Below are 15,377 nucleotides of genomic sequence, written 5' to 3'. Positions count from 1 at the left end.
CCAATTATAAACCCAGTCACTGCCACATCTACACATCTTTTGAATCCCTCCAGGGATGGGGACTCCACCACCTCCCTGGGCAGCCTCTTCCAGTGCTTGACAAACACTTGGGTCTTCCTGATGAATGCTTGCTGGTTCTTTTGTGGTCTCTGTATGAAATATATTCAGTAAGAATTCCTCTGTGATCTGATACTCCCCAAAGAGACGCAGAGCTACCTGCATGTGTAGAGGGCTACAGCTCTTCTGGTGAAGGTCTGAGAGCAGGGTTTTCTGCACCAATTCTTGCGCAGACACTTTTCCAACAGCTCCCAAGACAACGTGGTTAACCACATTTTGCCATGTATCTGCTAAAGCCTGTAATAAATTGAACTCTCACCTCTCTTGGCAATATTGACCCAGGGCGAGGTTTGTTTTACACCTTGGTTTGGGTAACCCCGTTTCTCAGAGTTCTAGCTGGCCCTTCCCAGCCCTCAGTCTGGGGGTGAGCGAGGGGGGCTGGCCTGCTGCGTGGGTTTTGAGACAGGCGAGTGAACGGCCACTGACATCAAGTGTGTTACGTTTTCTAACATTATGGACTTTTAGGGATATCAAACAACTTTTCAGACCGAGAGGAGTGTGGCCAGCAGGCCGGGGGAAGGGATTCTCCCCCTCTACTCTGCTCTTGTCGGACCCCACGTGGAGTCCTGTATACAATTTTGGGACCCTCAACATAAAAAGGGTAAAAGATACTTAGTGTCTGCATGTCTGGGCAGGTATTGGGGTGTTTGTAGGAGGTGCCGAGCGCCCCCATCTCTGAGCTCCCTCCCTCGGCTCCAGGTTCCTCCCTAGGGCTCCGCCTGCCCCGCCCCTCGCTGACGCCTTTGGTCCCTCGGCGGCCGCCGTCGCGCTAAGATGGCGGCGCCCGACTCCGCCGACAGCGACGAGGAGGATCTGGTGAGCTTCGGCTCGGCGCTGCCGCCGCTGCAGGAGGGTAAGGGCGGCGCGGCCGCTGCTCCCCCCGAGCCTCCCCGGGCAGAGGGGCGGCCCGGAGCCCCCGCCGCTGCCCCGGCCGCGCTGGGGGGCGGGCGTGTGGGAGGCCGGCACCCCGGCCCTTGTGCAGCTCTGTGCGAGTGGGGCGTGAGCACAGCAGGGCTGGGGTCGGGAGGGACCTCAGAGCCCATCCAGTCCCACCCTGCCACGGGCAGGGACACCTCCCACTGGATCAGGGGCTCCAAGCCCCATCCAGCCTGGCCCTGAACCCCTCCAGGGATGGGGCAGCCACCCCTGCTCTGGGCAGCCTGGGCCAGGGCCTCCCCAGCCTCACAGCAAAGCATTTCTCCCTAAGATCTCCTCTCAGTCTCCCCTCTTTCAACTGAAAACCATTCCTCCTCTTCCTGTCCCTACACTCCCTGACCAAGAGCCCCTCCTCAGCTTTCCTGCAGCCCCTTTCAGTGCTCGAAGCTGCCCTAAGGTCTCTCCAGAGCCGTCTCTTCTCCAAACTGAACAATCCCAGCTCTCTCAGCCTCTCTTCATAGGGGAGGTGTTTCCAGGCCTTTGATGATTTTGGTGACCTCCTCTGGTCCGTGTTCCTCCTGTGCTGGGAGCTGCAGAGTGGGACACAGTTCTGTTGTGGTCGTGAGGCAGACTTGGCATGGTCCAAGGACTTCGGTGCAGCTGTGACTCTTGAGTCTGTGCCACTTAATTAATAGAAGTATTGTTAGAAAGTTGCAAATATTTACGTCAAAGTCGATAGCATTTATGTTCTGTTTCAGTTTTGAATGCTTCTGACACAGTGTAATTTTGCAAGTTACTTAAGGGATAAAGCCCTGTCAGGGATCTTGCATACTAACAACTAAAAGTGCCCTTCCACAGGAAGAATAATGCTCTCAGAACTCATTAGAATTTAGATTTTCTATTTTTGTGCTTTTAATTTAGCAAGATACGTCACAGTGTATACATATATTTAAGGAATGGTGGGGACAAATGTAAACTGCTGATGCTTTCTGCTTCAGGGTGGCTAATGTTTGAGCCAATCCTTAATTGCAAGGAAGAGATGGCATCTGGAGCGTGTGGAGAGTCCATTCTTTACGCACTGTTTTGACTGAGTTTCTGATTTATCTGTTTGTAGGTGAACGACTTAAAAAGCCAGTTCCTCTTCAAGAACAGACTGTTAAAGATGCAAAGGGACGATATCAGCGTTTCCATGGAGCATTTACTGGTGGTTTCTCGGCCGGTTACTTTAACACTGTTGGCACAAAGGAAGGTTAGATATTTTCCTGTATTCTGGGTTAATCAATTACCGTAATTTAATGTCAGTGAAAACAAGCTACATGTTACTAAGTACTTTTTTCCTGCTTTTCATTATACCATAAATAGTTAAAACAGTGTTGTTGAAGATATTTCCCCTTGAGTTTTTGAACTGCAGTTTTATGGATGTTGCCTTGATATATCCTTAAGGTGTATGATTGAAATGTTCGATGTGCTTTCAAACATTACGTTACAGTTTACAGTACCTTACTTGGATATTCATTTCTTTAAAGGATGGACTCCTTCAACTTTTGTGTCATCACGGCAGAAGAGAGCGGACAGAACTGTTCTTGGACCAGAAGACTTCATGGATGAAGAGGTTAATTTAGGATGGAATACAAATCTTTTGAAAGTAGTTACCATGGCAGCAGGTGTTTCAGGCAGTGGAATTTTCTGAAGAACTTCAATAGCAAAAAGTACCTTTAAAAGTGTTTTGTGTGTACAGTGTTATACTGCTAGTTCCTATAGGATGTTTCATAGATTCACTTTGGGAGCTCCTGTAATCTCAGTATTAAAAAAAACTGCAAACCTGAACTCAACCCTTTCACTTCCTCTATCAGAAAATACAAATACTTTTGAAGCTGTTTTAAATATGACTATTCAACTTATTGAAGAAGCAACTGTAAAACAGCTTGAAAAACTTACTAAGATGAGGGTCATACCCTGCTTTCTTCCCTTTACCATTGCAGTAAGTAAGTATTTGAGGGAAGCGTTTTTAATCTTCGTTTTTCCATTTTGTCTTTATTTTCCAGGATCTTAGTGAATTTGGGATAGCACCGAAAGCTATTACAACCACAGATGATTTTGCTTCCAAAGCTAAAGATAAAATAAAAGAGAAAGCTAGACAGATCGCAGGAGTAGTTGCTGCCATTCCAGGAACCAGTGCATTTGATGATTTAATAGGACCATCAAAGTAAGTAAATTTAGCTAAAAGTTAACCAAGCAATTACTTTCACTGTTGCATTGGTTAGAAAAGTAATGTTTGACCACAGTAATCCGTGAAAGAGACTGGAAGATCTGCAGTTTTATGCTGTCAGTGGCTTCCACCTGGATTTTTGTTTTGTACGTGCAGACTTGTAGCAGGTAAGCATTAAAGACATTTAAATGTCCCATTTAAACCGAGATGTTGTGCAGGTACAAATATTGATATATTCAGATTTGATTTTAAAGTGGAGTGTGAAACCATAATTTCAAATAGTAAGTATGTATTATTTTCAAGAAATGTTAAAAATGTAGTTTGAGGTAACTGTTCCTTTTTTTTTTGTCTTCTGAGAATAACAATTGGGGTTGAACTGTTACGAAAAATGGGCTGGAAAGAAGGACAAGGAATTGGACCACGAGTTAAAAGAAAGCCACTCAGGCAGAAACCAGGTAAGTTCAGTGAAGATCCTAAACTCATTAATAGAAAATGAGTGTTCGTAGACTGACTAGAAAGTTCATTTCAAAGCCTTTTCTTTGATCTGTTTCTTTAATATTGGAGAAATATAATAAGGAACTGCGATTTAACGTGATACTGTTCTCCCTTACAGACCCTGCAGTGAAAGTCTACGGTTGTGCGTTACCCCCTGGACTCTCTGAGGGTTCTGAGGTACTGAACAAGCAAAAGTTGTTTGACTTATGTCAGAATATGTGCTAGCACACTTTCAAAGACATCAAAGAAGTTTCTTTAATATGCAGTTTCAAGTTTTGTTGAAAGCATTCATAAATATTTATTGTGCTTATTATGAAAAAAAGGTTTTAGTGTAACTACACATGTTCTTCTCCTACCTAAGTAGGTGTAGTTTATACTTGGTTTCATATATGCAATTTATGAAACGCAAACTTGACTTGTTTCACGTTAGCTAAATGTTGTAAAAGCTTAATAGACAGAACTTGTAGTGATGTTTGCTGTTTTATATTTTTATTTTGTACAAGGATGAAGAGGATGAATACCAGCCAGAGAATGTGACGTTTGCACCCAAAGATGTAATGCCTGTGGATTTGACTCCAAAAGAGAATGTCCATGGGCTTGGCTATAAGGGCTTGGACCCCTCACAAGCTTTATTTGGTGCATCTGGCAGAGAACACGTGAATCTTTTCACAGGTAGTTCTGGAGACACAAGCGATTTAATTGGTGATCTCAGACACAATAAAGGAAGAAAACTAGGTATTACGGGTCAGGTAAGGGCGTTTTATAATGCATTTTGTTATTAGTGTGGTAAAATCTAAATAAATGTTGATCTTTCCTCTGTAGAAGGCACCTGGTCATTGTAGGGTGATTCCCACAAATCTGAAGTGTGGTTTGAGAACAGGATATTTCTGGGTTTTTACTTAATGTGAAGGTGTGGGTAAATCCTTAGAACTCTTGAAGTGCCTTCACTTACAGGTACTGTTAGGGAGACTTATAAAATACTATCAGCTAGAGAGATTTTTTTTTTTCTTCCATGATATTTGTAGTTCTTACAAATGGACTGTGCTTCTATATATTTCTGAAAGTGATACATGTTTAATTTTATGCCAACTTATATTTTTTTATCCTTTGAGAAACGAAAGTGCTCTTAGTTGGACTGCAGATGTTATCTTGTGGAATGAGGCTGCTCTCCTTATCCGATGTGGGCCAAACTCACTGTCCTTCCTAGCCTAGGGGGTGAAATATGTTCGCTTTTGTGTTTGTTTGTTTTTTTCCACTAGTTGGTGATGCCATATTTGTGAAGCTGTGTGTTCTTCCTAGTACATATATGGATACTGGACATATATGTGAGAGATGGATTGACGTACCTGTAGGTGTGTAGGTGCAACTCAAACCAATTAGTTACACACTTTTGAATTCTCATTTTAAATATATTTTAGGCTTTCGGTGTAGGAGCTTTAGAGGAGGAAGATGATGATATTTATGCAACTGAAACACTGTCAAAATATGATACAGTTCTGAAAGATGAGGAACCTGGAGATGGCTTGTATGGCTGGACGGCGCCTAAACAGTATAAATCCAGTAAAAGTAAGAACTGTTTTCCTGTCTAAAGAGTTACTGTGACTTGTCTTGGGGGAAAAAAAATACAAGTATAGTCTCTATTTTCCAAATATTTTAATTTTCAATGAACTGCCATCATCCAGCCCTGATATCTGAAACTTCCTCTCATCTACCTTCTGTATTCAAGTGTTCAAATTTGGAAATGATTTCCAAAGTCCTGCACTAATCCCAGTGTAGATTAAACCCCCAAATTATATTTTTATAAGGACAGTATGTGTGCTTTGCAAGATACAGCATTCAGCTTTACTGAAGGAAACAAGTGGTTGTGAATTAACGCTACAAAATGTGACCTGATGCTTACAAAGAAATTTTTCTTTCATAGTTGGGTATTTTGAAATAACATTTGTTAAATTTTATCTGATTGTTGGTTTATTTGAAGTGTGTGAAATACCCTAGTGATTTATAGAGGATCTATTGATGTTAGTTGTACACAGTTAATGGCACTCCCGATGCTGGCAGTGCACAGTAGTGGTGCTGCTGCCTCGCTGTTAGCCGTGTTCATCTTACAGCATCTCTCTGGTCATCATTTTTTAGCTGTATAACACTATTCCAGATTCAGTACCCTTAATTTGAAATGAAAGGCAGTGAAGACGAAGAACTGCAATTATTATCCATAAAATATTTTGAGAAATGGAAAATATTAAGGAAAAGTGCTTGTTGCCAAACATCTGTGTTAAATTTTGACCAACTATGTGGTCATTTTGTAGAGTCTGAAAGAGAAGTTAAATACATAGGCAAAATCTTGGATGGTTTTTCCTTGGCATCAAAATCATCCGCTCCAAGCAAGGTAAGCAGATATGACTATATTTGTATTAAGAATATCATCAGCAAATTGACATGCGAGCTGCATGGACTGTACTGTCAGTCAATGTTTTCTCTGTTCCTAGAAATAAGTGTTCTAGTCAACAATGAAGACACTGAATGAGCAAAATTGTAGTGTTGGAGGCAGTTCAGTGCAAACCTAGAATCTGTCAGACCACTGGGTGAATTTAACCTTTGCCTCTGTGTGGCTGTTAGCAAATGCCTTCCACGCAATCCACTGAACATAAAGTTGAGAGAATGCTTTGATTTAGATTTGAAATTAAAAGATGTGCATCGTGCTTCTAGGTCTTTCAGATGTAGTATTTAATTCCTCTTTAAAAATCAGGCCCTATGGTTCATCCACTTCACTGTTTTGGTGATGAGTTAATTTTTTTATACCTGTTATCCATTTGGCGTTATTTATGCCTTATATATTTGCATATATTAGAATGACAAGCAGAATTGTCTGACGTGATCTTTGTTCAAATGAAGAAAAAGGAAGAACATTCACATGGTATCGCATGTTTTCCTGTTTTTCATAGTCATTACTTATTAGCAATATAACAGTTAGTTCCCAAAGTTTGTATGATGTAACTTACTGACTTGAGTCTAAAAGAATCAGTAGCTTGTAATACCTGTTTCTGCTGCTAGGATGTAAATTGAGGAACTTTCAGGTAGAGGTGACTATTTCTCAAAGATGTGTGTAAGTGTTAAATACAAAGTTGTATCTGTCTCTCAGTGGATTTTTGTTTTGTGATCCTCACGGCAAGATTTATCTGCCACCTGACCTGCCACGAAATTACAGACCAGTCCACTACTTCCGACCTGTGGTAGCAGCTGGGAATGACAGCTACCATTTACAGAAGGCATTAGAGGAATCGACTGGAAAACTTGGGAGTGACACAACACAACAAAGCAGGCATGCTCTGAATGCGTCTCAGAGGGGGGAACGACTAGGAGAGGCTGCCCTGAAAGGTACTGCTAGATGTGACCCTGCCATTGCTTGTGCTGCACACCCCCTGCTTATTTACCTAACAGTAAATATTTTGTCTGACCTTGATCACTCTTCTAATATAAGTGTATTAAATGTAGTTGATTAGCTGCAATACATTGTCATTCATAGAATTGTTGAATGGTTTGGTTTGGAAGGGACTTTAAAGATCATCCAGTTCCAATCTCCGCCATGGGCAGGGACACATGGATCAGCCTGCTCAAGGCCCCAGTTGTTGTTCTGTTTCATTTCACCAGATGAATTGCTGACGTATCTGCCTGTGTTTTCTTTTACTTACATCTTTTAAAGACTAAAATTATGTGGGTGACTGTGTTTTCTTGTGGTGGTATTTTTTCTTGTGACTTTCTTATGAATTTGGAAGATAGTAGGCTGTGAGGATGTGTTTTTTCCCTCTGCAATGAAGTTTCACTGAAATACATGTAAATTCATTGAATAAGTGATTCGTGGTTTGCGTTGGTATCTACAGTAGTGAGGTTTACAAAGTGATATGTAATTGTGTAGTAAATAGCATAAAAGATGCAATAGTGGCTGATTTTCTCTCTGCTGTCTCTGCCATTATGCTGTTTATTGATGCTTGAGGGCGTTTTCTGTGAATGTATACGCGTAGCGGTAGGCTTTTTTCCTTGACTATAGTGGTAGAAATGGTTGTAATGATTTTTTTCATTTCTATTTATGTCTTACTGCTTCCTTGGGTTTTAGGTCCAGCTCCTTCTGTTTTGGAATATCTGTCTGAGAAAGACAGAGAAAGACTCAAAGAAGTAAAACAGGCATCTGAAGAGCAAATGAAAGCAAGAATGTTGGCTCAGCAGGCCCAAAGCAGCAGGTTGCAGCCGGCCTCCCCAGAGGATGCTTCCCGCAAGTGGCAAATGTTGTTGGGGGGGCAGTTAGCAAGTGCCGGTCCCAGTGACTTCAAACCGTTTGCAAGAAATCCAGAAAAACAAAGAAGATATGAAAATTTTGTGAAAAGTCTTAAACAAGGAGAAAAAGGTAAATGAAGAGATTAACACCGATATTTTGATTTTTCTCTGAAAGAATATTTCTTGATATTTTTTCCCTTTTCCCCTTTTTTTCACTATTGGCATTTGTCTTCACTATGAGTTCTTTTCCTGAGCTTCACAGCATTTCTTCCTTAGCTTCTTTTTTAAGGCCAATATTAAAAGAAATTCTTACCGCTATTTAATTGTGTTGATTTCAGGAAAATTGCTCAGTAACATAAGTGTTGGCAAGAATTGATTTTAGGCATTACATTTCATTCTTCCATGCTGTAGCAGAAGTGAAGTTCTCTAGGATGTTCTACTTAAGTGCCTGTAATTCTAGATTTCCCTTTCATTTGCCCAAGTAGACTTCAGCTTTCCCCAGTACCATGAACTCTACATGGAACCAGAATTTCCATTTAGTTTGTTTGTCCTTGAGGTGTAAAACTGATAGATCCTATAAAGGCAGAAAGAATATGGAATCACAATAGAATGGTAATTTCAATATTTCTTTAAAATAGATATTTAAGTCTCTTGCATTTGGCAAATACCATTATTCAACACAGTTGAGAGTAATACTATCCTTAAACTAAACGCTGAGTAGATACCTGCAAGGATGTTTGCTTTTTATCTTATTTTATTTGAAAAGCATCAAACCTTAGTAAGCTGTAATCTCTGCTAAGCATTTCTCTCCTTATCTCATACTAGATACCTTGGAGCAGTATTTAGACCCGAATATGACAGAATGGGAGCGAGGAAGAGAACAAGAGGAGTTCTTTCGTGCAGCAATGTTCTACAAATCCTCAAATTCAGCTCTGGCATCCAGGTTTACCCGGGCCAAATACGAGGACGATGTTGACAAAGTTGAGGTTCCTCGGGACCAAGAGGTAGATGCTGTTTGCAGACTTGGAGTGTGTTGGAGCTGCAGTTTCTGCCTTAACTGTGGCTTCCAAAAGTCTTTTTCTTTGAAACTTGTTTGTAGATGCAACGTCGATGTTTTGTTGCCTTTCTGTTTAGCAAACTTAGAAAAACACTCTCTGCTTACAAAACAATGATTTGCTAAACTACACATAAATATTTGTTTCTGTTCTGTTCTGAAGTTTTCTAACATTGTCAGTTCTGTAAGTTGTTACTTATTTAGCAGCTATAAATGTTTGACTTTTTTAGAATGATCTCGATGATAAGGAAGCTGCTGTGAAGATGAAGATGTTTGGCAAACTCACAAGAGACAAGTTTGAATGGCATCCTGAAAAGCTGTTGTGTAAAAGATTTAACGTTCCTGATCCATATCCTGAGTAAGACAATTAATACTGATATTTTAAACAGCTCAAAATTCTGAGTTTTTCATATGCTTGTGGAAAATCTGGCTTGATGTTTTGTTTTTGACTCATAACAGATGTGATCTAGAACTACCTTGTTAAACATAGAATCATGGAATGGTTTGGGGTGGAAGGGACCTAAAGCCCATCCAGTCCCACCCCTGCTCTGGGCAGGGACACCTCCCACTGGATCAGGAGCTCCAAGCCCCATCCAACCTGGCCCTGAACCCCTCCAGGGATGGGGCAGCCACCGCTGCTCTGGGCAGCCTGGGCCAGGGCCTCCCCACCCTCACAGAAAAACATTTCTTCCTAAGATCTCATCTCAACTTCCTCTCTTTCAGCGGAAAACCGTTCCCCCTTGTGCTATCCCTGTACTCCCTGATCAAGAGCCCCTCCCCAGCTTTCCAGCAGCATTTTAAGGGCTATTGTAGGTGTTATGGCTTATTGTATGTAGTTCAAGGCCTTTCTGTGTTGAAAACAATAATCAACAAATATTTTTATTTCCCTGTAGTTCTTCCATTGTTGGGTTGCCGAAAGTGAAACGAGACAAGTATTCTGTCTTCAATTTCTTAACTCTGCCTGAGCCCACCACGTCTGCAACTCAAGCAACAAATGAAAAGGTTCAACAGAATAACAGTCTCAACAGTGAGTTTGTTGTTACTTTGCTCATAATGAGCGAGTAAATGAGTTAATAGTATAGCGAAAGGATGCCTTTGTTGTGGAGAACTTATCCACCTGTTTGTTTTTTCAATTAAAGAACCGAAACTAATTGAAAATAAAAACTGGCATCAATGATATTGTGCTAGTTTCTTCTACCTAGAAGACCGTTATAGGTCAGATATTCATTAGAAAGATTTTAAAATGTCAAACTCCACCGAAGAAGCAGAGTAATTTCGGATCAAGTAGACTGTGAAATGCAGGATAATTTTGCATGGAACTGATACGAATGTTTGGGATGTTTTTTAGAACCAAAGAAACCTTCAAGGTGGGATGTGTCAGATAAAGAGAAGGAGAAAAAAGATTCTATCAGTGAGTTCATTAGTCTTGCTAGAGCAAAAGCGGATGTTCAGCAGCAGCCACCAGCACCAGCAACAGAAGAATGTGGAACTGCACCCAGCAAAAGTCCTTCCACTGAGGTGAGTCTACGGCAGCTTTGGAATGTAAAGGGGAACAGCTGTAAAGCATCACAACCTTGAAATAAGGTTGGGGAATGTATGAACTGATTTAATATTGATCAGTTTGCAGAAGAGCCAGCTCGGGATAAGCAAAGAAGTGAGGTTGTACTTTGAAGAATTTTGAGGTTACAACTCTGAGAGGTAAAACATTTACTCTGTACAAGGACAGAAGGTTTGACTGAACTTGAAGCAGCAGCTGAAGAGAAGAAAAACTAGCTCAGCAGTCTGGGAGTTCAGTTCAGTTCAGTTCCTTACACCTACTTGGTTTACAGGCACAGAATATAGTTTTTTTCTGGTTTGAATGGAGGAGGGTGCACACTTTGGGGAGAAGGGTGGTGTTTTCCTTTTGCTTGAATTTAGTAGTGTGTAATTGGAGTTTGAATGAATGAATTATAATTTATAATACACGTGGGTCTGTTTTCAACTGTCTGTGTAGCACAAATTGCACTACCCTGTGCAGGAGTGTCTGAGTGTTATCAGTGTTTGAGTTTCACTATTTTGGACCAGCAGTTGCTAAGATTTTGTATTTCACAGGTATTGTGGTATTTGAGTGTTTTCTAAATATTTGTCAGCATGTTTCAAGTTATTGCTTAGCAGAGAGATTGTATAGTATTAAAATACAGTTTGTTTTGACGGTGTTTTGCAGGTGGCTAATGAAGACAAGGATGAGGAAGAAGAAAGCAGACCATCCATGGACTTATTTAAAGCCATTTTTGTGAGTTCCTCAGATGAAAAATCATCTTCCTCTGAAGAAGAGAGTGATGAAGAACAGCAACCAACTACTTCAGTAGCAGAATTGGAAACCACGAAGCAAGTTGATCTACCAGGCACTTCTTCATCTAACGTACAAGGTGGTACTTAATGGGTGTTCATTTTTATAAATGCTTTGTAAACACTTGAGTTTATTTCTATTCTAGTTATAAAAGTTGCCACAATACTTCCACTAGAGAGGGAAGAGGCCAATCTTTTACTCTACTTTTCAGTAGAATTTAATACACAAGCTGTAAAAAGTTTCCATATTTTCAAGATACCATTAAATTAACAAAATGTACAATATAATTAGCTTACACTGTCACAGATGTTAACAGAGCCAACTAACTTTTACTTTTTTGTGGAGTGTTTTATTCGTCCCAAGTAATGGAAAAGCAATACTGTGTTACTAAATAGAAGCAAACACATACACTGATATTACTTTAATGAGTAATTGTATAGTATAAGAGGCCTATTTTGATTAAAAAGGAACAAAAGACCTACCTGGAATGCTAGTGCGTTTCAGAAAGTCGGCCATCCAGATGGCCGAAGCAGGCCTCAGAGATAGAGGATGCTGATCAATGTGGTTTTGTAGAGCTTTTTAGAAAGCCTCCTTTAACTTTCTTAAGGGCTTCTTGGAAAAAGCGTTACCTTGTTTTGCCTTTTCAATAAAGAAATTTTTGCTTTTCTTCATAGAGAATGTGACTGCTGCAGCTGATCCTGGCATTTCTTTGCTGCCTACTTCAAAGCAGGAGCATGATGCAGCAGAGGAATTTGGACCAAAATTGCCTCCATCTTTTTCTTCTGGTAGGTTCTGTAGACTCCTAGTGTGTAAACTCTGCACATTGCAGTTGTATGGAAGATAGGTGATATTACTCTTTAAAAAAACACTTGTGAATAGGCACTTTACCTTTTAAATGCCTGTGTTATGTCAAATCGGTAAACGCTTTAGTTTCCTGCTGTGATCTATGGGCAGGAACCTCTTTGCCTGTGTACTTGTTTTGCTGTAGTTCCATAGAGGCAATGATAAAAAATAGTGAAAATATAGGACCAGCCTTGCAGTTTCTTTTAATAACAAATTGCAAAGGCATTTATTACAGTAGGAAGGTTGCATTTAGGAGTTTTAGATGTTGTATTTCCATTTGAAAGCTTACTTGTTTGTTGCCCTTTTTTTAAACTATCCTATTAGATTAAAGGAATTACAGCATTTAATAATAAAATAACCTGTTTTTTTGTCTTTTTTTTTTGATTTCCACATTTGCTTTGTGCTTTAGGCTCTACTTGGCAACAGGAACCAGTGGTGCCAGTGAGTTTTCCTGGGCCCAGTGGGAAAGAAAAACGTAGGAAGAACAGAGAGAAACACAAGACTAAGAGAGAACACAAACACAAAAAGGAAAAAGTATTGAATTTCAATGAACAGCTTACTGATTCTTTCATCTGCCAGTCAAACTGTTTTATTGTTTGTGCTAGGTTGTAGCAAACCTGGGGTATACTGAGACTAGAACTGAGTTTCTCGGGTGTCTTGAAACCTGGACCTTTCCATGTATACAATATAACTACAGATACAGTATTGTGGATGGCTTAATGCTGAAGATGTTGGGCACGTTCTGGGAACTGCATGTAACTCATGGCTTATACACAAAAAATAATGAGATTTGTGGTTTAGAAGGGGGTTCAAGACTTGAGATGAAATGAGTGATTTTAGTATGAAAATCGGTGTTTTGCTGTTGTTGCCTTTCAGAAAAGCCGGTCTTTCACAATGAAATAAGAGATTATTTCTCTTCTTTTTACAGAAAAAGAAACATAAGAAGCAGAAAAACAAAGGAAAACACAAGAATAAAAAATCAGAAAAAGAGAGCAGCTCAGACACTTCAGATAGCAGTGACAGCCTCAGTGATATAGACACCACCGGCTTGTCCCCCAAAGAACTTCTGAGAAGGTAAAGAGACAGTTTACTTAAACTTGCAAATTCTGCAGTGAATAAGCAAAACCTCAGTTTATGAGTTGTCATTCTAGTGAACCTGTTTGCAGTGAATACGGATCAGCCAGCCTTTGTGAATATAAAACACTGCTTAGTTTTCTTAATAAAGCGAGGAAAGATTACAAATATTAGGCATCTTAACATAGAGGGCAATTAATTTTAGGATAGAAGCCTCTTAAAGTAAAGGGCACTAAGTACACAACTCTGCTAGTTCATGGAAGTTACGGTTAAAGGTGACAGATCCTTTTGGAAGGTATTTTGAATGGGAATTGAAAATTGAACAGGTGCAGGTGGGGATTCGTAGCCGTTACTTTGTCTGCTTCTCTTGGCAGCACTGGAATGCTGTCTGCTTCAGAATGTTTTGGGTCTGCTTCACCTTGTTGATAGTAAGCAAAAGATCCGATTCAAAAACATCCCGTGTGCGGCACTGATGCTCAAGATAATTCTGTGCTTGAGCAAGGAGCAGTGAAGCAAGCAGAATAGTGCTTGAGTCACGTACACGTCTACTAAATTTAGACTGCTGTTACATTTTCATAAATAAGGGACTGGAATGTAGCGCCAACAGAGATGTGAAAATCAAAAAAGAATGATTTGCAATTTCATTTTGTTCGCACTCTTGAAGTAAAGTGCAAAGTAACTGTGTCTAGTTCAGATCATAGTCAGCTTTAAGTGCATCCCTTTTAGAGCAGTCGCTGTGTTGGCTTCTGTTCTGTGTCTCTTTATTACCTGAAGGAGACATCTGAAGGTATTTGTTGAAATGTGTTCCCTGACAGAGGCTGCCTAGGGAGGGGGTTGAGTTGCCATTCCTGGAGGTGTTTAAAAGATGGGTAGATGAGGTATGTGGGTTTATGGATTAGTGGTACACAGGTACAGTTGGACTCGATAATCTCAAAGGTCTTTTCCAACCAAATGGTTCTATGACTCTATGAAATAGCACATCCAACTAGCTAATGCACAGCAGTTGGGGTCTGTGTGTTTAGTTGAGTGAACCGGTAGTGGTGGAAGGGCTGGTGTGTGAAAGGGCTCTGCCTTAAGTCCCTTTGCCACAGAGCTTCAGTTCCATATTGGTGTTTTCTTAATGAAAAACTGAGCTACTACCCCTTTGATTTCTAAATAGCTAAAATAGTTTTATGCATTTTGCACAGAACAGACTTCTTTGTATCAACAGCTCTTTTGGAAGTGTTTGCATGTCTCTACATCACTCAGAATGTTTTTATCTCGCATAACTCAGATCACTTTCTTAAACTAAGGTTTTAGAAGCTGCTCAAGTAGCTGAATGTTCTTAATGTTACAGTCTGATCTTTCTTTTTTGTTTCTCCCTTTTAGATTAAAACAACTTCAGTACTGAAGAGGCAGCTCGCTTTCTTGAGTGCTGTGTGACTTGATCTCAAATTTTTGATCTCCTCCATGATGGTAGATCAATCATGTATACTTGGAAGCACTGTAGATACTGTATTCATATTGAATTTGTTTGAAAGTAAATGTGCATATGTTTATTTTGTGATGATTTGTATGTTCAAAATGTATGGATTATGGAAAAAAAACCTCTTTAAAAAGCCCTTTCTGGGCAGCAAAATCTGAAATACTATGGGCTCTGTTTTAATTAACACAAAACAAGATATTTTAATAAACTTAAGTATTACAAATAATTTTTGTGTGATGAGGCATTGCCTAGGAACTGTAAAACACTGGAGAAGTTTCAGTTTTAATTAAGTTAGGAAGTTAAAAACTAAAGCCATGTGAAAGTTGTGGTGGGTGCAAGTGTTTTTAATGAGTAATGCAGATTTTCCCATGGCAGGTTTGCAGTATTGGGCTGTGTTGGAGCTACTTGTGCATCTCTAGATTGTATATAGGATTTACCGTAACGCATCTAAACCAGTCAACTGTCATTTTGACACAAATTTTTAAGGCTAAGGTACTAAAAAGTTACTACCATAATTGTCATCTGCCTTATTTTGTGGACTTAAACCCACAGTTGCTTAATTTCTTTGTTTCACGCGGTTCATTTAAAAAGCAATAGTCATCTTGTAGAATTATTTTAATATAAATTACGAAATAATACTGCTTTT

General features: G+C 40.0%; 1 protein-coding gene across 1 annotated transcript; it reads left to right on the top strand.

Annotated features, from left to right (window-relative positions):
* Positions 1-834: 834 nt before the first annotated feature.
* On the top strand, positions 835-14,722 carry GPATCH1 (G-patch domain containing 1). The gene is made up of 20 exons (XM_069868506.1): positions 835-970; positions 2,108-2,242; positions 2,520-2,605; positions 3,039-3,199; positions 3,560-3,657; positions 3,816-3,874; positions 4,201-4,446; positions 5,116-5,263; positions 6,004-6,083; positions 6,868-7,072; positions 7,809-8,096; positions 8,792-8,970; positions 9,251-9,378; positions 9,914-10,047; positions 10,369-10,538; positions 11,224-11,428; positions 12,024-12,134; positions 12,602-12,726; positions 13,121-13,266; positions 14,635-14,722. Exons 1-20 carry the CDS (start codon positions 892-894, stop codon positions 14,654-14,656), a joined length of 2,805 nt encoding a protein of 934 aa, XP_069724607.1. The 5' UTR covers positions 835-891; the 3' UTR covers positions 14,657-14,722.
* Positions 14,723-15,377: the final 655 nt, after the last annotated feature.

Source organism: Phaenicophaeus curvirostris, chromosome 14 (genome assembly GCF_032191515.1).
Source record: "Phaenicophaeus curvirostris isolate KB17595 chromosome 14, BPBGC_Pcur_1.0, whole genome shotgun sequence".
NCBI classification, from domain to species: domain Eukaryota; kingdom Metazoa; phylum Chordata; class Aves; order Cuculiformes; family Cuculidae; genus Phaenicophaeus; species Phaenicophaeus curvirostris.
Note: the sequence above shows the minus strand (reverse complement) of the source record. Positions and strands in the feature narration are given on the sequence as shown.

Coding starts and splice junctions, on each gene's coding strand:
- GPATCH1 (XM_069868506.1), top strand. CDS start 892: ATGGCGGCGCCCGACTCCGCCGACAGCGACGAGGAGGATCTGGTGAGC. Junction 2,606..3,038: donor AAGACTTCATGGATGAAGAG/GTTAATTTAGGA, acceptor TTTATTTTCCAG/GATCTTAGTGAATTTGGGAT. Junction 3,658..3,815: donor GCCACTCAGGCAGAAACCAG/GTAAGTTCAGTG, acceptor TCTCCCTTACAG/ACCCTGCAGTGAAAGTCTAC.